The 26,708-nt window shown below is 48.2% G+C and overlaps 1 protein-coding gene across 1 annotated transcript in view; it reads left to right on the forward strand.

Moving 5' to 3' along the window:
• SORL1 (sortilin related receptor 1) overlaps positions 1-26,708 on the forward strand; it is a 166,267-nt gene that overhangs the window by 107,838 nt on the left and 31,721 nt on the right. Inside the window, exons 23-33 of the mRNA XM_040258233.1 lie at positions 877-990; positions 5,140-5,262; positions 7,654-7,773; positions 13,440-13,565; positions 16,907-17,014; positions 18,162-18,293; positions 19,393-19,524; positions 20,855-20,989; positions 21,808-21,963; positions 23,684-23,833; positions 25,524-25,655. Of these exons, the coding sequence (XP_040114167.1) occupies positions 877-990; positions 5,140-5,262; positions 7,654-7,773; positions 13,440-13,565; positions 16,907-17,014; positions 18,162-18,293; positions 19,393-19,524; positions 20,855-20,989; positions 21,808-21,963; positions 23,684-23,833; positions 25,524-25,655 (1,428 nt within the window). The remainder of the gene's footprint in view (positions 1-876; positions 991-5,139; positions 5,263-7,653; positions 7,774-13,439; positions 13,566-16,906; positions 17,015-18,161; positions 18,294-19,392; positions 19,525-20,854; positions 20,990-21,807; positions 21,964-23,683; positions 23,834-25,523; positions 25,656-26,708) is intronic.

Genomic DNA, 26,708 nt, shown 5'->3' on the forward strand with positions numbered 1-26,708 from the left:
GGCCTAGAGAATACCATGGATATCCATGGGGTCCATGGATCCATGGGGTCGCAAAGAGTCGGACATGACTGAGCAACTTTCACTTCACTTCTCTTCTGTGGCTACACAGTCCCTTAAGGAATTCCCTGTGAAGTTAGTATTTTTTTTTTTTTTTTCCTTACGGCTATGGCATGTGGGATTATAGACTGGGGATTGGACCCACACCCCCTGCAAAGTATTAACCACTGGAAGTGCAAAGTGTTAGCCACTGAATGGCCAAGAAAGCCCCTGGAATTAATATTTCATAGTGTTTATATGCGGAGAAGGCAATGGCACCCCACTCCAGTACTCTTGCCTGGAAAATCCCATGGATGGAGGAGCCTGGTGGGCTGCAGGCCATGGGGTCGCTGAGGGTCGGACACGACTGAGAGACTTCACTTTCACTTTTCACTTTCATGCATTGGAGAAGGAAATGGTAACCCACTCCAGTGTTCTTGCCTGGAGAATCCCAGGGACGGGGGAGCCTGGTGGGCTGCTGTCTATGGGGTCACACAAAATTGGACACGACTGAAGTGACTTAGCAGCAGCAGCAGTTTTTATATGTCTCTACTCGCTAGAGCCGCCTGACACCATGACTCTCCTTTTTCATCATTGTAACCCCCTCTGCTGTTCCTAGAGGCCTCTCCTCCTTCAATTTTAATTAAAAGAGGAGAGAAGGAGGTCTCCTTGGATGCTGGTTTCCCTCTGGGCCCCTGTGCAAAGCATCCCGCTTCCCCTTTGCTGTCTGAGGCGTGTTATTTGAGGAAGATGAATGGAAACTCAGAATAGAAATTCTCATGGTCTAGCAGGAAGAATGATATTGGTTTTGTTTTCTCCTCTGCCTCCCTCCATGGCCAGAGGACACCTGTCTCCGCAACCAGTATCGGTGCAGCAACGGGAAGTGTATCAACAGCATCTGGTGGTGTGATTTTGACAATGACTGCGGAGACATGAGCGACGAGAGGAACTGCCGTGAGTCCCTGCTTGGCAGAGTTTTTGGGAGGATAGGCGTTTCCTGGTACAATCAGCACCTCCTGGGCAGGGCCTGGAGTCCAGGGCCCCCGTGATCAGTGATGCCCATTTAAGTGGCTAGAGAAAACATACTTCGATACCCTGTTAACATATGTGCACTTCCCAGGTGGCTCAGTGGTGAAGAGTCCGCCCGCCAATGCAGGAGACACAGATTTAGTGCTTGGGTTGGGAAGATCCTATGGAGGAGGAAGTGGCAACCCACTCCAGTATCCTTGCCTGGGAAATCCCATGGACAGAGGACCCCGGCAGGGTGCAGTCCATGGGGTTGCAAAAGAGTCAGACACAAGTGAAGGACTGAGCATGCACGTGAGCACATTAGATCAATATTATTATTTAAAAGCAAAGCCGTGTAAGTAAGCTAGGTACTCATTAGAAGAGATTTACAAATAAGCATTGCAGGGTTGAAACTGAGCTGGTTTGGGAGACAGGCAGTCTGGGCTCTGACTGTGGCCCTTTCCCAGAGATAGAGCTGGTGACCTGAGACAGGTGACTAGGTGATAGCCCTTGAATTTAAATTCAGTGTTCAACCTTTTCAGGGATGGGGAACAAGTTTCCCTTGTTACCTCCAATTAGGGGATGCCAGCTGCCTGCCAGGCTCGGAACGGTTGTTCAAGCTGAGTAGTGATGCCAGTTTTGGCCTGCGATGTTGGAGCACTGGTTTGTGTGCATTTAAGTGTCGCCTTTGGAATATGTAATTTCTAAGGTCTAACTGTTAAAGCATGTGATTCTGTTTAGCAGCGTTTAGGACAAACAAATAACTGCTTATAGGGGATACTCTGTTTACTGTAGATTTGGCCGTCTTTCCTTCAGTTAACTTTTAGTGGCTTTGACATCATCTCCTAAGGAGGTGTCAGTCAGTAACGTGCTGACTTGTTCACTCAGCAGTTGTATATTGAGGACCCTGGTGTTCCAGGCTCTGTGCTGGATTTGGAGATAAACTGGTGGTTAAAGTGGACACAAGAGTTTACAGTCGGAAGGGGGTGGTCAGAGAAGTAACCAACCAAGCACATGTGAGCCACGGGCCCTGTAATGGGGCCAGCACCATGAGCCTTAATGAGTCTTAAGAATGGCACCCAGGTCAGACCTTGGGAGGGTCTTAGGAAGAACGGGCAGAGAGGAGCCAAGCAGAGTTGCAGGGAGGAAAGTTCCAGGGAAGGCGTTCACATGGATGAAAGCCCCGAGGTTGGTGTGTGCATGGTGAGCAGTGGGGGCAAGTAGGAGGGTGAACGGGTGCATGAGACCTTTGAATTTTATGAGAACAGTTTGCAACCCTTGAAATGACAGGCTTAGATTTTGCCTTTGGAAAGCTGAGACGTGGGCAGAATGAATGAAATGGGAGAAAGGCCAGAGCAGGGAAGCCAGACACCCATCTGAAGCCTTCTCTTTTAAATATTTGCCTTTGGAAATCCATAAGCTCATTTATCATTTTGTGTTGTAAGCACAGATTAATGGCTGGGTTCTGTCTCGTACCCCCTTGCCCCTGGTGGATGTTATTTTGCCAGCTATCTGCAGAGCCTGGGCCAGTTCCCATGCTGCTCCTTCCAGAAAGCCACTTTAGAAGCAGTCAACTTGTTCAGCTCACCTGGGCCTTGCAGTCCCTTGAATTGCCTTTCTAGCATGTAGGAGGTTATTACCAAACCTTCCTTAATCATTTTTCCTTGGCTTCAGAGGCCGCCTTTCATCCCCAGGGAGAAGAGTATTAGATAAAAATCTAATTAATTTAGAGAGCGGTAGCCTCTCTGTGTTTTCTTCTTTTCTGCAAAAGGGGCATTGATCAAACCTCCTCTACTGACCAAGGTCTCAGGAAGGTGTGATACTTGTGAGGAAATAGCCAAAGCTCCTTGAAAACATTAGTTAATATTAACATTGTTAGAGCAGATGCTGGAAAGGAGTTTGTTATGGAACAGGGTGGGCAAGGAGACACGTCTTGGAATTAACACATTGCAAGAAAATTAACCAGACGTGATGAGACATAGTGGAAGCAGAGAGCTGTGGATTGAATGGCCTCATGTCCATCGGCGAGGGATTCCTCTTTGGGTCCCTGGGCTTTGGTTTCTACTGGATGCACGTGGCAGGCTCTCCTGTTGGTTCAGTGTTTTGCTAGGAAGTTTCCCTCCGTCTCCTCCCCACCAGCCCCTGAGCTCGCAGGGTTCCCTGAAGAGTTTAAGCTTCTCCTAAGGCTGGATTTTGCAGCCAGCTCTGCCCTCCTCCTGGTTTGGTGCAAATGTTAGCTGTAATTGACCCTCTCAAGACCCTGAGACTTGTCGGACTCTTTGCAACCCCATGGGCTGCAGCACCCCAGGCCTTCCTGTCCTTCACTGTCACCTGGAATTTGCTCAAACTCCTGTCCATTGAGTCAATGATGCCATCCAGCCATCTTGTCCTCTGTCGTCCCCTTTTCCTCTTATCCTCAATCTTTCCCAGCATCAGGGTCTTTTCCAGTAAATCACTGTTGGCATCAGGCGGCCAAAGTATTGGAGCTTCAGCTTCAGGATCAGTCCTTCCAATGAATATTCAGAGCTGATTCCCTTTAGGATGGACTAGTTTGATCTCCTTGCAGTCCAAGGGACTCTCAAGAGTCTTCCTAGCACCACAGTTTGAAAGCATCAGTTCTGCTCTGCTTTCTCGTGATTCCATGTGCTCGGGTCCCGACTAGTCAGATGTGGAGGTGAGGGATGCAGGGGCTGAAATGTGGAGTCTCGGAGCCAGGAGAGCGGTGCTCATCTTAGCCTTCCTGAGGGTCTCTGTCATCGAGGAGGAGGTGAGGGGCATGCTGGTCCAGGCAGGGCTACAGGAGGGGTCAGGCCATGGCTGGGCAGCGCTGTCTGGAAGTTAAGCAAGGCCCCCCACTCCCGTCAGCTGCCAGGGAAGAGAAGAGGCGTGGAGACAGAGGCAGGTGCGGGAGGGATTCTGTTGGCAGATCCTCTTTTTTCTTCGGCAGGCTCCTGCCCTGGGTGATTGTCAGGCACTGGGGGTTTTGACGTAAATCTGCAGTCTTGTCATTTTTGCATTCATCCCCTGCCTCCCACCATGAGCTCAATTATGGAGAAGAAATGGAGCCTCAAATAAGAGCTGCCAGGGACGTCTGATTGTGGGGTTGCCACCTGCTTCTCACTTCCTGCCACCGCCGCCCCTCCCCCCACTTTCTTTGCAGGATTCTGTTTTATTCCTGGGAGCAGCCTTCTTTCCTGAAGCCTTTTCTGCAGGGTTCTATGGCTTATGCCTAAACCTGGATCATTTCTATTGAGAAGAGGGAGAAATTATGTTCACGTTCTGAGCAGAAGGGCGTGAGGATGGATGGGAAGAGAAGTTGCATTTGTTTAGAGCCCATAGTATTTCATTCTAATGATGGGCGCTGGTCCCAGAGTTGTTTTCTTATTGACTTTCATAATAATGCCAGGAGGGTAGGTATTGTCTCCATTTCACAGTAGCAGGAATGGAGGCCCAGAGAGATTGGGTAGAGTGAATTGTGGGCGGTAGAATTAATCCCCATCTCTCATCTTGTTTGTCATCACAAGCACCTGCTCACATTACCTTATCTTCCTTTTCCTGCGGAGGAAACGGAGGCTCAGGGAGGTTAAGATTAATTTCTGAAGGAAGAAATAGAGCCAAGATTTGAAACCAGTCCCGCCTGACTGCAAGGCCCCTGCTCCTGCTGTAGGACTTTCCACCCTCCCTCTGTCATCTGTATGGTGAGGGGCCAGGTTTGTGGGTGAAAGTGGGCTTCCTAATGGTAGTTTTCCGGATAATGGTATATCTGCTAGTTATTTAGAAAGACACCATCACATCTGTGGGGGTGGTCCTAGGGGCTTATCTAGCGCATCACACCATCTCCCAGCTAGATGACGGCTTCTCACTTTCCCCAGCCCCGTTGACATCTGGAAGCCGTCCGTGAAAGGACAGGCCTTTATGTCCCTTGGCTGTAAATTTCAGGCTATCACGCAGTTACATTTTTCTGTATGTTGAGGTTTCAATTCTGTTGTTGAAATTGATATTACAATGAAAACCTGCTTCTTTCACTTTCCAGTGGGATGTCTGGGGGGAGCTGATTGGATCTACTGAGCCTGTTGTTTCTCTTTCGCATCTTAGCAACCACCGTCTGTGATCTGGACACCCAGTTCCGCTGCCATGAGTCTGGGACCTGTATCCCCCTCTCCTACAAGTGTGACCTTGAGGATGACTGTGGCGACAATAGCGATGAAAGTCACTGTGGTAAGGGGGCCTGACGTTCAGAAGGGGCCATGCTCTTGTTCACGGGGAGGGTTGGAAAGGGAGGGTTTCTGAACATCATTGTGGGATTTGTAATGTCAGCTGCACGGACAGCTCCATACACATGGTAGGAGTGATTCATTCATAAGGGGATAGAACTTCATTCTGCAGTGCTGCTGTGCACACGTGTGTAAGACTAGGCAAGAGTCCTAAATGAATTCAGGTGTTTACTGACGGCTCTACAGCCTTAGCCCACATTTCTGGGTGGCTGTGAGATGAGCCTCGTGTAGACCCAGAGCTATACCTTTGTGAATCCTTTTTTTTAAAAACTCATGTAATTCAGGAAACCCTCAGCAGATGGCACAAACATTATTTAAGCACCTGTTTTCTGGATGGAAATTTTTTTTAGGAAAATAGTGTGTTGGAACTGAAGCAGTGGTGGGATTCTCTACTTCAGTCCTTTGATTTCCAGGTGAAATGACGGCGGTCCACGGAGGTCAGGGGGCTTGTTCGGGGGATACTGTTAGTTTGTGTCAGAAAAGGGAATTGGAATTCTTGTTGCATACTCCTCTCCTGTCGGTTGTAGGAGGCCTGTCTTAGTTGACAGGCTCTGGTTCCAAGCCTGTAGCTGCTAATCACTGTGGGAGGTAACAGAGTGCCCCAGCCTGGAGGGGGGCCAGCCTGGGCCCAGATGCTGACCCCACTGCTATGAAGGGCCAGCAAGGCCCCGTTGGGTCCCTGTCTGTCTACAGGGGCACGTCCGGTCCAGCTGGGCCTGTGCTTCCAGATGGGGCCTGAGTTACCACGGGCAGGGGTTTGACTCACCAGGACTGAAATAAGGGGAACCCTCAGAGCAGTTTTTTTGGGGGTGGTTATATCGTTTTCCTTCATTTTTGTAAAACACAAAGTTCCAGGAAACAGTCCTTGGGGTTCACACCCTTCCCTTTATCCTTCCCTTGTCCCGTCTGCACTCAGAGGGCCCAGCTGTGTGGCCGGCTTTGCTCTCAAGGAGGAATCAGCACGTGGTCACCCATTTATCAGGTGTCCTCTCAGCCTGTCACTGGACACACATTTGACCATTAAACAGTATCTGTCCCTCAGAGTCTCTGCTTGTGGCCTATTCATGCTGGTGCATCCTGAATCCACCTTGGGGTCTCAGGTGGTCCCCTCAGATCCAGGTCCTCTCTGAGAGTCTTCAGACTGTATCCCCGTGAATATCTGCTTCCCCAGTTCACCATCAGCCTCTCTCACTGAGGCCGCCACCCTGGGACCCTAGTCGTCCTGGCTACTCCCGTTTTCCTGGACTCTGCAGTTCCACGGGAAAGTCCTGTGTTGCTGCTGTCCCCAGGGTCTACATAAGATTCTGCCAGTAGAGCCGCCTTTCCTGTCTTGGTCAGGCTGCCCGGGTTCATTTGCCTCCAGCCCCCACCCTTCCTGAGACAGCCTACCGGCCAGCATCCCTGGAGCTCTGCTCATGGACAGTCCCCAGCCTCTCCATTCAGAGAGCTCAGCACTGGCCTTAATTTTCCTGACCTGAGCACCTCACACTGATCTGCACTTTTGAGGTTCTCATCACTCCTTTTCTGAAACCACAGGCTTTGTCTCTGGAAGTCTTCTGAAATTGTGGCTTTCTGGGCAACCAGAGCGTTGCTTCCCCAACCTTCTGCCCATCAAGGGAAGCATAGAAAATATTTGTAAGGTGTACCAAGATAAATGGACAATACCTTTGTGGCCTAGAGGCCTTGAGTGTGAGGTGTCAGGATCTCCGCACACCTGTGCCCCATTCACAGTGCACTACCGTTGTCCCTGGGTATCCACAGGGCATCAGTGCCAGGACCCACCACAGGTTCCGAAATCCATGGTGCTCAAGGCCCTCCATGTCCACGGATTCTGCGTCCACAGATTCACCCAGCCATGGATCATAAACGTAGTACCCAATGCTGTTGTTTGTTGTTTAGTCACTAGATCGAATCTGACTCTTTGTGGCACCATGGACTGTACCTGCCAGGCTTCTCGGTCCATGGGATTTTCCTGGCAAGAATACTGGAGTGGGTTGCCATTTCCTACTCCAGGGCATCTTCCCAATCCAGGGACTGAACGTGAGTCTCCTGTTGGGCAGGCAGATGCTTTATCACTCAGCTACCTGGGAAGTATACGGTACATGGTTGGTTTAATCCATGGATGCACAACCTACAGGTCCAGAGGGCCAACTCTACTTGGGCACCATTCCTCATGATTTTCCATCCCTGGTTTAAGTCTTCCTCTGTGCATTCTGGATCATCAGTGATGATGGGGATATTGGGTGCATCTCTAACTACCAGGAGCCCTGACATCAGAGACAGAATTCTGAGCAAGCTTTTGCGCTCACATCCTTGCTTGTGGTCTCACCTGCAGAAATGCACCAGTGTCGGGGTGACGAATACAGCTGCAGCTCTGGCATGTGCATCCGCTCCTCCTGGGTGTGCGATGGGGACAACGACTGCAGGGACTGGTCTGATGAAGCCAACTGTACTGGTCAGTATTTCCTGGACTCCCTGAGCTACCCTTAACCTGTTCATATAGTGGGTAGCATTACCGCCCTTCAGGATCACAGAATCAGGTCTCTAAGAAATGGACCTTAGAAACTAAGAGCTGGTCTGTGATCACCTTGTGCCAAAATGTTACTAGCTCTTTGCTTCCTTCATTGAGAAAGTCTTGCTATGGAAGAATATTAACTGAGCAATGTCATGAGTGATACAGTTGTTTTACATTTTGGCTTAAGTTTATTTTCCTAGGAACAGTAGCAAAGAGTTTACAGACTGGCCCCTGGTCTGGGGACCATACCTTGAGGAGCAGGAAACTAGCTCATGTTTTGGGAATGAAGCATCAAGATGTTCCCTAAACAGTGAAAACTTAAATTGTGCTTGCACCTGTTTGGGGTAAGATTTCATTAAAGATAAAGTTGGAGACAGCAGGAGACTGAGAAGAAGGCTGAGTGGTCTGAGATTCTAATTCTTCTGCTGGTGTTAGGTTCACTCATGTTCACGCCTCTATTTTTTGTGAATGAATGAATGAACAAACAAGGGCATGTACATTATGATGGAGTCGGGGAGAGCAAGGAGTTGGGGCAGTTGTAGAGGCGGAAAAACAAATCCTACTAGCTGATGAGTAAATTTTCTCTGCACCCTCCTTTAGAAATTGTTGCTCAAGTCTACCTTAAATCCCACCAGTGATGGGGATAATGATGTTTCCTTTCACCCTTTTGTGGCAAGTGAGGGCAGATCTGGTATTTTAGGCTTCCTTTTGCCATCTATTGTTAATGGATCTTCACGCTTGTGAATTAAATCACTTTTCATTCCTTTTTTTTTTCTTAAAGATTTTTTTGTTGTTTTTTTAAAGTCTTTATGAAATCTGCTACAACACTGCTTCTGTCCCATGTTTTGGTTTTTTGGCCACATGGGATCCTAGCTCCCTGACCAGGGAACAATCCTGCACCCGCTGTATTATAAGGCAAAGTCCTAATCACTGGCCCACCAGGGAAGTGCCTCATTCCCATATCTTAATTGTCCTTACCTCAGCAGTATCCTGGCAGTTCCTACACTGTCCGGCAGCCGGGGTCTCAGAGCATGCTTCCTAATTTCTAAAAGCAAAAAAGAAAAAAGTAGATCTGCTATTATATCCTACTCTTGTGGTCTGCTTTGGTTTAGATTTGGTTTGTGAAGGACAGAAATGATCTTTTACTCCTTTATGTTCTCCCAATGCCCAGTTCAGAGAACCTTTGTTGATTGGGTAATTTGACACAACTGTAAACTCTGTTTTATTTTAGAGGTGACCTTATGGCTCAGACGGTAAAGCGTCTGCCTGCAGTGAGGGAGACCCGGGTTCAATTCCTGGGTCGTGAAGATCCCCTGGAGAAGGAAATGGCAATCCACTCCAGCACTCTTGCCTGGAAAATCCCATGGACAGAGGAGCCTGATAGGTTACAGTCTGTGGGGTTGCAAAGAGTCAGACACGACTGAGTGACTTCACTTCACTTTATGTGGCTTTAAGGAATAAATGGACCTACTCAAAGGCCAAATATATCACACTGGGTGATCTGTGATGTTACCAGATTCCTGCCCACCTCGTAAACTCCCCATCCCTGTGTCCTCTCTGGCACAGTCTTGTTGTGTGCCCCTCTGCTTCTGGAAAGACTGCAGGTATTACTTTCTCTGAAAGCCTGGCTTGCAGAAGGAGGGATAAACAAGGTCTCGGAAGGAACCGCCATCAGCCCAGAAAGCACACAAGGGCTGTGTGGAAGCTTTGGGTTTGGGTGGATCATTGATTGATAAATTAGAAGGGTGCCTCTGGGCATTTCCATTTGTAAGTTTCATGATGACTGGACATATTATTAGCACAACCACATTAGTCAAGCTTGTGTTTCAGCTGCATGAGCCGGTCTTCCACAGTGAATTAAGAACTTCATTTCTGTGGGTAGGCTTGTCACTGACCCTGGTTTTATCTCTGGTTTCCTCTGGCAGGACTGCATGGGGAAATGTAGAGTGCCTACACGGCCACTGCAGCCTTGTTCCAATGGCTGTGTTTCCAAACCTTTTTAAAAGCGATTTTCCATCTTCATCCGTAGATTAGTTGGAGGTAGTATGTGCTCTCATTGTGTGGTCGCTTCGTTTCCTGGCCTAGTAAGTTAAGTCACCTGCAGAGCCGAAGAAATGGGTCAGGGCCTGCTGACTTCCTGTGGGCTTCAGCTCTCATGCATGGTCTGTACTGGGCCTTTTCGTGGCTCTTCCGCTCCCTTGTTTTGCTTTCCATAGATTTGAGCCTTTTATTCCCCCCTGCGTTGATTTGGAACTTAAACATTTCATTTCTGTTTTTTTTAGCTGTTGCCCTAGACATCTTATGCATATTCCTAATATCTTTCCCCTCTCCTGGACCTGCCTTGATTCCAGTCTCTGCCCATAATGTCAGTGTTGACAAACTCAGTATATATTTAGTATTTTAAAACACGAGGACTTCCCTGGAGGTTGGTCCAGTGGTTGAGACTCCACCTTTCCAATGCAGGGAGCTCGGGCTCAATCCCTAGTTGGGGAACTAGAAACACAACATGCTGCATGGCATGGCCCCCATCGCCCCCCCCCAAAGTAAAACCACGAAATACTTCATAGTTTAATTTTACATGTAAAAATCCTAAGATCAGGCATCGTTATTATCGTTTAGTAACCAAACTTATTTGTAGGTGCCTACCCGCCTGTCACTTCACCTTCCTGTGTTTACTGCTGCTTTTCTGTGCTCATCCTTCAGCGTTTCGTAGCAGAGCCTATGAGTCGTAAGCTTAAAAGTTTTGTTTCTGTAACCATGTCTTTCTTTCATTCTCAACACTGAAATTGATGCATCTGGTTTTCTAGATTTGTAGTAATTTCCCCTCAGTATTTTGGTGGAATTAATCCATTCCTTTCTGGCCTCTTTTGTGCTGATTTCAATTCTCCTGCCAGATTATCTGTTCCAGTAATAACTGACGTTCTTTTCTCTCTAGTTGCCTTTAGGTTTTTTTAATATTTTGTTTGCTACTCAGTTTCACCTACCTAGGCATGAAATTATTTTTATTTATCCTGTTTGTCGTCCTTCTAAAATCTGAGGATTTGTGTTTTTCATCAGTTCTAGGAAGCTGCAGCCAACTCTCTTTTCTGCTGTGTCTATTTGTTACTTTGTCTTCTCTTGTCGTTAGCAGCAGCTATCAGCCATTTGCTGGACTTTCTCATCCTGATATTTATGCCTTTGGTTTTTAGATTTTCTGTCTCCTTATGACTCTGAGTTACTTCCTCAGATTTCTCTTCCTGTTCAACAGTCCTCTTTTCAGCTGAATCTAATCTCCTATTTCACACATCCACTGAGCTGTTTTTATTTCCATGACTATATTTTTTATATCTAGAATTTCTAACTGGTTCTTTTTCAGATTTGCCTTTTATTTTTTACTGTCCTTTATGCTTTGTGTTATTTTTTACATTATTAATCATTCAAGTTGTGTTGATACTGACATTTTTTTCCTCCTTCATTTTCTAAGAGTCCAGTGTTTTATAATGAGGCAGTGCTTTTCTTGTCACAGTAATTAACTCATCTCTTCTGCCCCGCTTTTATTGGCTAATGTTTTTGATCAGGTGTCACAGAGGGTATTGCTGAATCAGGTGTGTTCATGTCAGGGTAAGCCAGAGGATAATGGCCTTTATTAGAAACTCTGATATTCTAATTTCATGATCATTTGCCCCAGTAGCCCTTCTATTCTTAGAGTCATGATGGACCCTGCTATGCAAAGGATTCTTTTTTATCTGCCTCAAATTCTTTAGTCTATTTTAAAGTCCATCTCTTTCATCCTTACAGTTAAATATTATCAACTGAACATAGATCATTCATCAGACACTGAATGTCAGAGAGCTAGTAAGTTACTCAGAAGACAGAAAAAGAGACTATGTTAAGCATTCCAGCCCTTCCTGGCCATTTGAATGAAATTGTGCAAATTAATTAGTCTTTCTCAGCTCAACATCAGTGATAGAATCTGGAGATGTCAAACATGCCCTTCAGCGTTGTCCACTTGGAAACTCCATTAGCACTATGAAATTGTTTTCAATTGAAATCCATAGGCTGAATAATAGTATTTCAGTGTGGCAGTGGTTTAGGTGACAGTATCTTTTATGATAGCGAGTAAGGCTTTGGTGAGGAATTTTTTAAAGAGCTATCAGATTTGTAAAACCAATAAATCAGAAGTATTCCAGGCAATGGCTGTTACTGGGGCAAAGCTCATCTAACATGCAGGGACACATTTATTTTTCTTATCAGAGACAAGTATATTTTAAAAAGATATTTAATGGATCCTGACTGCCAATATTGTAAAATACTGAAACTTCCAGTAGATGTATTTGCATGTGACTGGACATAGCATTGGTCTTTGAGAAGCCAACAGACAATGGACCACTTTTTGTTGTAAAGTGGTTTGAAAAATCAGGGGCTTTGTATTTCAGACTATTGCCCAAAATAGCCTCAAATGCAGTAGCAATTCTAGAGGGCATTGGAAGCCCATTTTCCCAACTCTTGAGTCACTTATTACCAACCATCTCAGCTGAACAGGTAACTGTGGTTTGCACTCAACAACCCACTTTTGTTTCTTTTGCCTGCTCCTATCACAAGGACACCTGGTCCACTCGGTTCAACCAAGAGAGCCCATCTGTCTTGGTTATGTTATTTCATGCTGGTTGCAAACAAGGCCAGCCCTGGCTTGCATTCAGCAGTGAACAGACACAAATTGCTCTCTGCATCAGAGGAGGGAACGGAAATCCGCTGGAGAAGGCGGCCAGTAGCGTTGCTTGGGTTGCAGGCAGATATTATGCATCTGAAATAGTCTCTGACTGAAGTTTTGACATTTTCTAAATGACTTCCAGGTGGCCTCAGCCTGTGTATGCAAATGAGCCTGTTCAGTTATAACAATGACTAGTTCCCTGGCATTTTAATTTTTTTTTCCTTTAATGATTGTAGAGGATGCCATGTAGTATTAGCTGGTAGACGTCACTCTTGGCTTTCCAGAAAGTTAAGGAGTTCTACGTTTCTGGGCCTGCTTTCTTTGTGATTTTAGATGCATCTTTGGACTGGAGGTTTTCTGTTTATGAAATTGGGCAATTCATTTAGAATTATAAAATCAGGTCCTTTCACAACTTATAGGGCTCTTTAGATATCAGTGCAGATGATGACATCAAGGTCCCTTCATCGTCGGGAGCAGGTCTAGGACCCAGAGCCCCGAGCACCCTCCACCTGTTCTTGTCCAGCAGAGTCTGGAGGAGTGAGAAGATTAAGTAGCCAGGTGGACTGGAGAAAGCACAGGCTTTGGGCTTGGGCAGCCCTGGTGCTATTACTTCATTATCTTTGTTACTCTCAGTGACCGTCTGAGAGTCCTAAACCTCGTTCTCATCTATAAGTGGGGAGTAGTCCTGACCCCATAGGTTGCTGTGAAAGTGACTGAGTTTTGAACGTGCACGTCTGTGCTTGTGTGACACTGATGAACCCCGAGGCTCGAGCTGATGCCCTTCAGGAGGCTGCATTCTGCCTTTTCAGTGTCACACCTGTTAGAACGCACCTCCTTTGCAGTCGGCTGCTGAGGGTGATGGGGCTGCGGAGGTGAAGGAGGCTTTGACCATTTTTCTCTCCTGTTTCGTTGGCAGCCATCTATCACACCTGTGAGGCCTCCAACTTCCAGTGTCAGAACGGGCACTGCATCCCCCAGCGCTGGGCGTGTGATGGTGACATGGATTGCCAGGACGGCTCTGACGAGGATCCGGTCAGCTGTGGTGAGTGCAGGTGCTTTGGCCCCAACCCGCACGTCTCCCATGCCTGCTGTTTGGGAGGAGGGGCGACGGATGGACCAGGAGATGAACCAGAGTCCCCACTGTGCCTGGTGCACGCTAGTGAGCTTGCCCTTGCTGTGTGGCACTGCTGTTTGACGTGTAGGCCTGGGCTATGTGATTCTAATTATTTATTATTATTGTTTATTCATTTACTTTTGGCTGCACTGGGTCTTCGATTGCTTTTCACAGCCTTTCTCTGGTTGCGGTGAGCAGGGGCTGCTCTTTATTGTGGTGCGTGGGCGTCTCATTGCAGTGGCTTCTTTTGTTTTCTGGAGCACAGGCTTTAGGTGTGTGGGTTTCCATAGTTGCTGCCCGTGGACTCTAGTAGTTGTGGCACACACAGGCGTAGTCGTCCTGAGGAATCTTCCCGGCCCAGGGATCGGACCCGTGTCCCCTGCATTGGCAGGTGGATTCTTTATCCCTGAGCCATCAGAAAGTCCTGTAATTTTAATTCTTGTGCAAGCAGGTTGCTTCCATAAAAACAAGAAAAGAAATGGGAAACCCACTAACCCACCCGGAACACTAAATAGGGTCACATTACCAGTGTTCTGCCAGAAATTAGCCAACAGTTTCTGTGTAGATGGCATACTTTACAGCTGAGAGGTTGCTGTGATGGTCCCTTGGGAAAATGGATACCCATACTCATAAGCCAGAACTTTTTCAGTGTAGTCGATTTAAAGGATTCTGAGATAGTTAATGGAAATTAAGCATAAAATAGCTACCACACAAACATAATATATAAAATGCCTTTTCACACCAAATTAAATATATATTTTACATTGGAGTATAGCTGACTTACATTGTTGTGTTAGATTGAGGTGTACAGCAAAGTGATTCTGTTTTGTCATTGTTTAGTCACTAAGTCGTGTCCAGCTCTTTTCAACTCCATGGACTGTAGCCCATCAGGCTCCTCTGTTCATGGGATTTTCCAGGCAAGAACACTGGAATGGGCTGCCATTCTCCAGGAGTTCTTCCCAACCCAGGGATCGAATCCATGTCTCCTGCTTGGAAGGTGGATTCTTTACCACTGAGCCACCAGGGAAGCTTGATTTGGTGATACGTATACACATATGCATTCTTTTTCAGATTCTTTCTCCATACTGGTTATTCCAGAATTTGGAGTATAATTTCTTGTGCTATACAGTAGGTCCCTTTTAGTTATCTGTTTTATATACATTAGTGTGTACATGTTAATCCTACGCTTCCTTGGTGGCTCAGCAGTAAAAAACCCACCTACCAACCAGGAGATGTGGGTTCAATCCCTGGGTCACAAAGAACCCCTGGAGAAGGAATGGCAACCCATACCAGTATCCTTGCCTGGAAAATTCCATAGGTAGAGGAGCCTGACAGGCCACGTCAGTGGGTCCACAGAGTCAGACACGACTAAGTGACTGAGCACATTTATTCATTAGGAGCCTTATGCCAGAAACCAAGGGCAGAGACCAATATCCATGTCTCCTATTATTCCATACCTCACATCCCTAATTTTGGTGGACCTGCAGTCGTCGTCTGCATGCTGCTGTGTGTTCTGCTCTTTTCATGGCACAGTGTTAAAGCTGTTTCCCTATGTCTGTATTTTCCGGGGTATTAGCTGTATTAGCAGTTTCAGGGCAGATGCCCAACCTCTTTGTGTTATTGCTGTGACGTAGTTTACTTAGTCGCTCCCTGGCGGGGTAATGTCCGTTTTGCCCTGTCATGTGTCGTAAAAACTGTTCGTGTCCTTGGACATGAAGGCTTAGATTTCCCTTGAGATACTGCTTCCTGGGGGTATATCCCTCCATATGGAAGTGCTGGCTTACAGGTTCTGATCCATTTCCATGATTCTTGTTGTTTCCAGATTTTATTTCCAAGTGATTATACCAAAAGGATCTCTATTAGTAACATATTGGATGTTTCCCTAAGCCTCTCTTGATTTTTATCTTTTGACTTGAGTGGGTGATAACTTGTCTTGTACAATTTAAATTTTATACTTTTGAAAAACCTTCCTATGCTGAAGTCTGTCTCCGCATCTCGTGGCACTCGTTCACTGTTTCTGTTTTGACGTCCTTTGAACAGTGTCCTGGTGATGATAAAACTTTTTACAGGATTAAAACACATTTTCTTGCCTTATCCCTGATCCTCCTGAAGCTACTCTGCCAAGAGTTGGGTTTACAACTGACCTACTAGAAGTGATTCTTGAGCCAAATGTCTGGCAGTTGCGTTCTGTGCAGGAGAATGGATGACCTAGTACTAAGAGTTCTACACTAACTGCAAAACCTAAGATTCTTAACATTTATGTGGTAAAGGTTCTTCAAAAGGGCTTTGGTTTAGAATTCCTGAAGAAATAAAATGATGAGTGATGTAAGAGAGCTTAAAAACCCCAGGGCCTATAATATCAGGGTTCAAGTCCTCTTTTTTTCCATCCAATTGGTGTTTTCGTTTTACTTTTCATAAAAAAAATGTTTTGAGTAGATAACGCATTCACATGGTTCACAATGGAAAAGTATAAGGAGATTAAACAGTAAATGTTTTTCTCCCATCTGCCAGTTTCCCCGCTTTGCTGTGTATCCTTTCAGAATATTTTTGTGCATACATGCAAATTTAAATATATGACATGTACTTGTCCTATTTTTACACATGTAGTATGCCATGCCGGAGAAGGCAATGGCACCCCACTCCAGTACTCTTGCCTGGAAAATCCATGGACGGAGGAGCCTGGTGGGCTGCAGTCCACGGGGTTGCTAAGAGTCGGAGACGACTGAGCAACTTCACTTTGACTTTTCACTTTCATGCATTGGAGAAGGAGATGGCAACCCACTCCAGTATTCTTGCCTGGAGAATCCCAGGGATGGCGGAGCCTGGTGGGCTTCCGTCTATGGGGTCGCACAGAGTCGGACACGACTGAAGCGACTTAGCAGCAGCAGCAGCAGCATGCCATACACGGTTTTGGTACCTTGGTTTTTCAGGTAACTGTCTGTCTAGGATATGTGTTCACCGAGTGCTTCTTCAGTCTCTCTATACCAGTCTGGCGTTCCTGTGTACAGTAGCTTATTTCACAGTCCCCTGCGGATGGATACGTAGGTGGCTTTCAGTCTATTACAAACAGTGCTGCAGTGAATAAGCTTGTTCCTCGGTTATTTTTCACTCATGTGGGTAGATTACATTTCTGGGTCAGAGTGTGTGTATATCTGTAATTGTGGTAGCCCTCCATAGGGAGACACACAGATAGGTATAGATATCTACGCCGCAGTGATGTGAATGTCTGCCTGTCTCCTCATTCTGCTGCTCCTTGAACCACTTTCCAGAGAAGAAGTGTAACGGGTTCCGCTGCCCGAACGGCACCTGCATCCCATCCAGCAAACACTGTGACGGTCTGCACGACTGCTCGGATGGCTCGGACGAACAGCACTGCGGTGAGTCCTCACGTTGGGCTAAATCCTCTCCTCCCCTGGTACCTGCCTGCGTCAGGTCCTGCCCGGACCCTGAGAGGGGTGGAGGCAGAGAGGTGTGGCTTGGGTGAAGGAGAGGAAGCAGGGGGCCGTGGAGGGTGACCGTGGAATTAGGTCAGAGTCCACTATCATCACTGTTCAGCTGCAGTATGTCCTGCAAATGGACCAGTGATCTGGAATTGGACGCTTATTTCTCCTCCTTCATTGGCTTTGCTAGTTGTTGATTATCACTCAGCTAACAGTTTTAGGCACGGTGACTTTGTATGCTGTGTTTTCTTTGGACCCAGAAAAGTAGTCTGGGGTCAGTGGTGCTCATCCTTGGGAAAAGCAAGCTGGAGATCCAAGGATGAGTTAGTGTGGCAATTCAGGTGTAAAGGCCACCTTCTTCCCATGTCCTCACGTGGCCTCTTTGCCTGCATCTCTGGTGCTGCTTAGAAGGACACTACTCCTATAGATCCTTTTAACCTTATCTACCTCCCTTAACCTGGATTTCCTCTTTAAAGCGATATCAGGGAACTTCCTTGGAAGTCCAGTGGTTAAGACTCTGTGCTGCCAATGCAAGAGGCATAGGTTCAGTCCCTGGTTGGGGAACTAAGATCCCACATGGCATGTGGCACAGCCAAAAAAAAAAAAAATTAATTAAGAAAAGTACTGCTCTTTCTCCAAATCCAGTCACATTGGAGATTAGGGCTTCAACGTATAAATTGGTGGCAGGTACAGTTCAGTGGGTAACATCATAGAAGGGGTTTGCCAGGCCCCATTTTCGAGAGTCAGTGTTATGTTGATAGTGGCTAAGATCGTGGCCTGTGATGTCAGGCAGCTCTGGGTGTCAGTTTTGACTCCACCCTCATCAGTCATGTGCTCTTGGCAAAATACATCATGTTGCCGTCCCTTGTGCTTCGTTTGGGAAGCAGGACAGTAAAACCTCTCATCATGTTGTGCTGGGAGCTTAATGAGGTCCTGAAGCTCAGGGTTTGCTCAAAGCTTGTGGTTGGTGGTGGTGCCCATTACCTCCTGAATTGCACGTCCGGTCAGAGCGTGTCCTGCCGTGGCCCACAAGGTCCCCAGCTCCAGGGGCTCACGGCCCCTTCCCCTCGCTGGTCCCTTTCAGAGCCCCTGTGTACTCGCTTCATGGACTTTGTGTGTAAGAACCGCCAGCAGTGCCTCTTCCAGTCCATGGTGTGTGACGGCATCATCCAGTGCCGGGATGGCTCCGACGAGGACCCGGAGTTTGCAGGATGCTGTGAGTCGGGGGCGCTGGAGAGACTCGGGGTGGGCCACCCTGGGCACGTGCCTCCATCCAGTTTTCAGGTCTCCACTGAGGGTCCAGACTTGTGTTTTCTAAGAAAGGCTCACCTTGGTTGCTTCGGAAGCCTGCTTGTTAGTTGTTGGTGCACAGCTCAAGGGGGGGGGGATCAAGGTTGATAGCGGTTTGGCCCACATGTCACCTCCTCCCACAGCCTTTCTTGTGCCCCCGGAGTGGCCCCCTTACCTTGCCGAAGTGTCTGTACCCCACTCACCTCCACTCTGCACACTGCAGTTATTTTGTGGCCTGCCCCCCCGCCCCCCCGCCCCCCACCCCAGCTAGCCTCCTCTGTGTGTGCCCGAGAGCAGGTCCTTGTCTCGTTTACGGCTACAGCCCTATCCCCAGGACTCCCCTGCCTGCATGATAGTGGGGACTTGCATCAGTCTGCTCGGTCTCCCCAAACAGAGGACTGCAGCCTAGGGGGTTAATCACAGTTCTGGGGGCTGCAGATCAGAGGTTAAGGTGTTGGCAGGTTGGTTTCCTCTGAGGCGCCTCTCCTTGGCTTGTAGACGGCCATCCTCTCCATCCTAATGTAATGACCTCACGTTAGCTTAATTACCCCTTTAAAGATGTTATCTGTAGATGTTGTTGCAGTCTGAGTTACTGGGGACCAGGAGAGGGCGATGGCACCCCACTCCAGTACTCTTGTCTGGAAAATCCCATGGATGCAGGAGCTTGGTGGGCTGCAGTCCATGGGGTTGCAAAGAGTCGGGCACGACTGAGCGACTTGCCTTTCACTTTTCATTTTCATGCATTGGAGAGGGAAATGGCAACCCACTTCAGTGTTCTTGCTTGGAGAATCCCTGGGACAGTGAGCCTGGTGGGCTGCCGTCTATGGGGTCACACAGAGTCGGACATGACTGGAGTGACTTAGCAGCAGCAGCAGGCCTTCGACTTGCTTTCGAGGAATCCTCCAGCCGGGCCATCTCTTGGTGGAGGGCCTTTGTTATTCCCTCTTGTTTCCAAACAACAGTGCCACGTTGAGCTCTCCAGTGTGGAAGTAATCTGGACTTACGTATGTTGATTCCATCCCTAGCCCGAGACCCTGAGTTCCACAAGGTGTGTGACGAGTTCAGCTTCCAGTGTCAGAACGGAGTGTGCATCAGTTTGATCTGGAAGTGTGATGGGATGGATGACTGTGGCGATGACTCCGACGAAGCTAACTGTGGTAAGGAGACCTCAGTTCTGCCCCCGGGCATCCCAGGCTCCAGGTCACACAGTGCTGGGCTTTGCCTTCTCCCTCTTCAGCCATAATTCCTTGCAGGTCTTGAATCTGCATGTAACAAATTGTCTTAAAGTGAGAACCTACCCCCTAGCAGAGATTGGTTGGCTGGTTTAGTCACTTGAGTCATGCCCAACTCTTAGCAACCCTGTGGACTGTAGCCCACCAGCCTCCTCTGTCCGTGGGACATTCTGGACAAGAATACTGGAGTGGGTTGCCGTTTCCTTCTCTACCAGCAGAGGTTAGGGTGTATTTATTCTATTTTCCTTCTCCAGTTGGGAAGTTGACATTGTGTATAGGGAACATGGTAGAGGAGTTATGGTAAATATTTTAGAGTATGGCTAAGATCAAGTGGTGGCTCAGACGGAAAGCGTCTGTCTACAATGTGGGGGACCTGGGTTCGATCCCTGGGTCGGGAAGTTCCCTGGAGAAGGAAATGGCAACCCACTCCAGTACTCTTGCCTAGAAAATCCCATGGACGGAGGAGCCTGGACTTCCCTGATGGCTCAGAGGGTAAAGGGTCTGCCTGCAATGCAGGAGACCCGGTTTCGATCCCTGGGTCAGGAAGATCCCCTGGAGAAGGAAATGGCAACCCACTCCAGTACTATTGCCTGGAGAACCCCATGGACGGAGGAGCCTGGTAGGCTACAGTCCGTGGGGTCACAAAGAGTCAGACACAACTGAGTGACTTCACTTTTAGAGTATATTTCCTCCACCCCCTACATGTTGCAGATGTCACAGCATGATGGAATTGTTACCGCTGGGTTATCATCAACAGTTAGGTCATTCCTTCAGTAGACTATCAAAATTCATACTTGGGTATCAGGACTTCCCTGGTGGTCCAGTGGCTACGACTCTGTGCTCCCAGTGCAGGGGGTCCAGGTTCCATCCCTGGTCAGGGAACAAGGTCCCACATGCCTCAACTAAGAGTTTGCATAAGATTAGAACTATAAGATCCCATGTGCTGCAACTAAGACCTGGTGCAGACATATAAATAAGTAAAATAATAAAAGGATAAATATTAAAAAAACCATTCGGGTGTCATTTGCAAGATGTAGAAGCATAGGTCAGGGAATATGACCTCGGGTCCAGGGAGGCAAGGTTTTTTCCAGTTTGTGGATAAGCTCTTCATCTCCCTCCGGTCCGGGAAGCTGCCTCGTCCTTCTCTGGGGGGTCACGCGGGCTGCCCTGGGGCTTGGGTGAGGAGCCTGTGGGTCCTTGGAGGCCTCTGTTCATGCCGTGCAGGCCACAAACTGACCCTGCGGTTCTCCCCCAGAAAACCCCACCGAGGCCCCCACCTGCTCCCGCTACTTCCAGTTCCAGTGCGAGAACGGGCACTGCATCCCCAACAGGTGGAAATGTGACCGGGAGAACGACTGCGGGGACTGGTCTGACGAGAAGGACTGCGGAGGTGAGGGTCGGGGATGGCCCCGCCGCCCAGTCCATGTAGAACTCACCTGTCTCTTCAGCGTCTGGCTTAGGCAGTGATTTGGGGTGGGTGGGTTGGGCGGGTAACTGAGTTGTTTTCTCTTCTTCCATTGTGAAATCAACACAGTTGGCCTTTTTTCCCAGGGTTATTCTTTCCGGGGCACAGTGGGAACTTGAGAGACTGGTCCCACGAGTATGGGCTGCAGACCCACAGCTCCTTGTTAGAACAGCAGCCCCTGACCCCACCCGAGGCCTCCCTCCTGCAATGTGTCCCGCCTTGTAACAGGCACTCTGGGTGACGCCTGGGCCATGATGCATACATGTGTACGTGATGCCCGCCGAGGGGCCACCGGAGTGCGCACAGGACCATCCCTTTCCTTTTTGGTGTTCTTGTCCCTGAGCTGCTCTTGAGGTGGTTGGGGTTGAGTGAACCAGAACTGGTTTAACCTGGATAGGAATTAATTCTCCCATCTGCCCTGTGCCTTCCAAGTCCCCTTCCTTCCACCAGCCTGCACAAGGCCCTGCAAAAGCAAACACATCTGAATACTAGCCCAAGGCAAGTATAATAGGTAAGGTGAATCTGCTCCATGGAAGGGAAGGGAACAGTGTGTCCTGACACCCCTCGATAAGTGATTTTTAGATGAGCCACTGCTCAGAACAGTCCTGGCACACAGCCCCCCACCCCACTACCCCCCAGCTGTGCAGCTAAACCTGGGACATCATACTGGTCTGGGACACGTCGGGGTCTGAGCCCAAGCTTCCTGTAACATCTTGGGTTTCCTTGTTTGGTGTTTTCCTCAGATTCACATGTTCTTCCCTCCCCAACTCCCGAGCCCTCCACGTGTCTGCCCAATTACTACCGCTGCAGCGGTGGGGCCTGCGTGATGGACAGCTGGGTGTGCGACGGCTATCGAGACTGTATAGACGGCTCGGACGAGGAGGCCTGCCCCTCGCCTGGTAAGTATGGCCCCAGCGCTGACCCGGGGCACCTGCTTCAGGAGAGGACCTTTGAGGCTGCACCCTGGGTGGCCAAGGGCAGTGCCCTGCCCTTGGGGACTCTGCTCTGTGGCCAGGCTCCTTCTCACCTCAGAACAGGGAGATCCCTGGGCACTCAGAAGTCATCTTCCCTCACTGCCCTCTATATCGGGCTGACCACCGTGGCTGCTTCCTCTCCCAGGAGGTTACCATGGGGATTGTAGGGAAGGTCTCTGTATTAAACTCTCCTAAATCTTTGGTTTGCTAGTTGGCAGCCATCCTATTAAAAAAAGGGTAAGCAGTGCCATCTAGTGGCTAAACATGGCAAGGCACCTGGAGGTCTGTGCTTTCACCTTGTTGCTGGAAGCCTGGATAAACCGTGAGACCCTCGTCAAGGCGCCCCCGTAACTGCAGGCGGAACTGTGTCTTTAACAGGTTTCCATTTCAGAGTTAGTTATAATAACAGAATAGATCATCACTTGCTGCGGTTTATGTAATTCTTTTCAGCAAATTCCTGGATCCTTTAAGACTGTTTTCATCCCATCTCCTCTCTGTTTAAAATCATGAGTGGTGGGATTTCCCTGGCAGTCCACTGGTTAAGACTTCACCTTCCAATGCAGGGGGCTCAGGTTCAATCCCTAGTTGGGGAGCTAAGATCCTACATGCTTTGTGGCCAGAAACCAGACCAAAACATAAAAAACAGAAGCAGTACTGTAATAATTCCATAAAAACTTTTAAAATGGTCCACTTTTTTTTAAAAAAAGTAACTTTTTAAAAGATATATCACTGGTTTCTGCTTGTCCTCTTGTCCAGAAGATAGACCCTAACCCTTGAGTCCTGTTTTCAGGCCCTGTTTGAGCTCCGTTAGACCCTTTGTGCTTGCCATGACTTCTCACTTCCATACGCTGGGCTCCTCAGTTGCTGTGGACAGACCTGCCTCTTGTTTACTTAGATTCCTCCAGCAGAATTTTTGCCCTGTCCACCTTGATGTTGTCCCCCTCCTTGCCTTCTATGAAGCCCACTGTCCATCGGGGCAGACAGAAGTGTGGGATGCCAATATGCCATCACTCTTTCTCACATTACAGCATGTAGAACGCCTGTAGGGAATCACTTGGGTTGTTTCTAAAAAGTGTAGAATATCTTATGTATTTATATATATATATTCTATATTTATAAAAATACAGAATCGGAAGTTCTGCCTGGAGCCCAGGAGCTGCCCCTGTGAATGACAGGTTGACTGATTGTCTTGTGGGGATAGTGAGGTGGGGGAGTGGGGAGTCTCACTGCTGCTTTAGCGTCTTTCAGTGGCTCCCTTGTATAATTTTCACCCTTTTCTCTCCTGGCCAAAGGATACCATTTTCCAGTCTTTTTGCAGATTCTGTGAAGTTGGTCTTAATGGAGCTTAGCTCTCTCCCGTGACAGCCTAGGGTAGAGTCCTCTCTACTCTGAAGTATCTAGCCACTCAGCCCTGTCTGTCGGCTTCCCAGTTTCCCAGGTTCTGTTGCCTTTGTCTCCGTCAGGGGCTTCCCGGGAGAGAAGCAGGATGAGATGCTCGTGTCTTATCAACCTGCCATCTTCACCAGAGCACCAGTTTGGGTTCCCGTCGAAATTCCCAGAGCACTGACATCCCCAGCACATCGAATAGGTCGCTGTTGCTGGCCTCAATCCTAGAAAAGTGAATTTTAAAAACCTTTTCTTCTAGCCAATGTGACTGCTGCCTCCACTCCTACCCAGCTCGGGCGGTGCGACCGGTTTGAATTCGAGTGCCGCCAACCGAAGAAGTGTATCCCCAACTGGAGGCGCTGTGACGGCCACCAGGATTGCCAGGATGGCCAGGACGAGGCCAACTGCCGTGAGTGGTCGGCAGGGCCGTCTGCCCCCGGGGAGGCTCCAGGAGAGCAGGATAGCTCGTGCTTGTGCTTTGGGTCTCATATTAATAAATTCTGGCTTTATGCCTCCATTTTAGACATAGGAAAGTTAAACTTCAAAGAGGGTCGCCTTGTACACAGCAGATTGGGGCATTTACTTAGTATTTTCTTTGTGCGAAACTGTGATCTTCTCATCATACCATGTGGAAAGTTCTTGTAGGGAGGAATACTCCAAAACAACACAGAAATTAAATGGGGATTAGCGTAAAATCCTGCACTTACGTGAAGAGACTGAACAAAGTGGACCTTTGGGACATTCAGATAACAGGGCAGGTTGATCCAACACTCATCAAAATCATAGTAGGAACGTCTAAGCCAGATAAGTACGGTAAGAAGAACATTAACCATAATTAACAAAGAGGAAATGAAATAGGACCTTCCTCTTGGGTGAGATTAATTCATTAATGGGTGTTCTTTAAATAAATATCTTTTGCCTGTTTCAAATCTGTCTTGTACATAAGGAAATCGCTCGGTTAAGGGGCTTCAAATCAAGATGTGCTCTGTCTACAATTTTCCTCAATCCATTAATCGGATAACCCCATCAACAAAGGAAATGAGATTAGCATGACATGCCTCTTCTTAGAGAAGCTGGCCCCTGAAGGCTACTACATTGTTTTAAGTGCCCATTAATCATCTGTTTAAGAACCAGTTTAAGAATTTTCAGACAGCCTTATTCCCAGTTTCTAAAAACCATGTTGTCTTCCTTTGAAAATATTGAGATGTTTCCTAAAGAAACGTCAGACATCTTTCAGCTTGACTGTTCATGTGTTTTTTGATTATATTTTACCACGTTCCTAGCAAGTGGAGGGGTGGTAATTCTGTGATGGGGATCTTGGTATCTTCCATAACAATCCCCTCTGAGCATAGAGTCCTTCCCTGACTCTCCTGTATAATCCCCATCACTCTCTTCCAGTTACTCTCAGTATGTTTCTTTGTAGTTCTATCACTGTCTAAAATAACGTATTTGCTTACTTGTTTGCTCTTTCTCTTGGTAAGCTCTGTGAGGTTAGGTCCTTTGTTTCACATATCACCATATCCTTAGCGTCTTAAACAGTATCTGATTCATGATAGAACCTCCCTAAAAGTTCGATGGATAGATGGATAGATAAATGGGTGGATGAATCCCATCTTGGGCTTCTGAGGCTGTTCACTAGTGGTTCTAAAACCTTTTCTAAGGCCTTCCCTGGTGGCTCAGTGGTAAAGAATCTGCCTGTCACTGAAATGTGGTTTTCAGAAGTGGGTGCAGTGCCTCAGCCAGAAAACAGGATTATCTAGTTCTAGAGCAGAAGTTCTCAGGGCTGGCCAGTTCTGAGGAATCACTGTGGAGCTTGTAAGTCCTGCACGTGCCCAGTGCTGTTTCTGCCTCAGCAGGTTTGGAGCAAACCTCTGTGCTTCACAAGTTCCCCAGAAGACTATAAAGACCCGTTGTTAGTAGACTCTCTGCTGTTGGATCACCACCCTGGTTTAGTGGTCTGTTTGGCTTCCTTTTCGTTTGGATAGAGTCATTGTATGGAGCATCGTGTACATATTTGCATGGGGTGGGGAGCGCTGGTTGAGTTCCCTTTCCCAGAACCTGGGAACGCTTTGGTGACTGTGGACCCTCACGTGTTGCAGCCACGCACAGCACCCTGACTTGCACGGCCCTGGAGTTCCAATGCCAGGACGGTGAGGCCTGCATCATGCTCTCCGAGCGCTGCGACGGCTTCCTGGACTGCTCAGACGAGAGCGACGAGCGCGCCTGCAGCGGTGAGTGTGGCCCCCCAGGACCCCTGGCTCATCCTCCAACCCGCTGGGCGGGGCCCAGGGCAGAACCTGTTTGAGCTTTGCCTCAGTCTGAACATGCCAAGGTTCTCGCTCACTGTTGGAGCTCCAGAGGAGGCCTGTCCCACCTCTGATACGGCCTCCAGCTCACCTCGCCCCTCTCAGGGAGATGCTGGTCGAGACTGGGGTTTCCACTTTGTTTTTTGCTTTAGTCCTTGCATTGGTGGGCTTGTCTGGTGGCTCAGACTATAAAGACTCTGCCTCTGCAATGCAGGAGACCCAGGTTCGATCCCTGGGTTGGGAAGATTCCCTGGAGGAGGGCATGGCAACCCATTCCAGTATTCTTTCCTGGAGAATTCCACAGACAGAGGAGCCTGGTGGGCTACGGTCCACGGGGTCTCAAAGAGTAGGACACCACTGAGCGACTAACCCCTCACCACCTTGCGTTGAGGCATTGTTGCTCCCGCAGTGCCTCAGGCTTTGCGGTGGGGTGAACTCCATCCTTGTGTCTGAAATGCATTTAGCAATCTTTTGGGGGCTGTTATCACAGAATACCACTGACTAGGTGGCATGAAAGCAGCAGAAACTTACGTCTCACAGCTCTGGAGGCTGGAGAGTCTGACACTGAAGCCCAGCAGATTCGGTGTCTGGCGAGGGCCCACCTGTTGGTCCACAGACAGCTGTGTTCTCCGTGTTGGCCCATGGTGGAAGGAAATGCTCTGGGGTCTCTTTTATGAAAACACTAGCCTCACTCACGAGGGCTCCGTCCTTAGGACCTAGTCACCTCCCGAGGACCCGCCTCCAATACCATCACATTGGGGTTGAGGCATCAGCATGTGGATTCTGGGGCACATAAGCATCTCAGTCTCTAGAAGTCACAGATCTTGCCATGACAGTGTCCTTGGATTTGTGGTATTCTCTGTTGAGAATCAGGCTTGTCTCAGTGCAGACAAGGAGGTGAAATGCAAGGAGAAATATCACAGCTGGAAATTTAGGAGACCCTGGGGAAGGGTGGATAGGAAGGTTTGAACTCTTTTT

Source organism: Oryx dammah, unplaced genomic scaffold (assembly GCF_014754425.2).
Source record: "Oryx dammah isolate SB20612 unplaced genomic scaffold, SCBI_Odam_1.1 HiC_scaffold_17, whole genome shotgun sequence".
Classification (NCBI taxonomy): Eukaryota; Metazoa; Chordata; class Mammalia; order Artiodactyla; family Bovidae; genus Oryx; species Oryx dammah.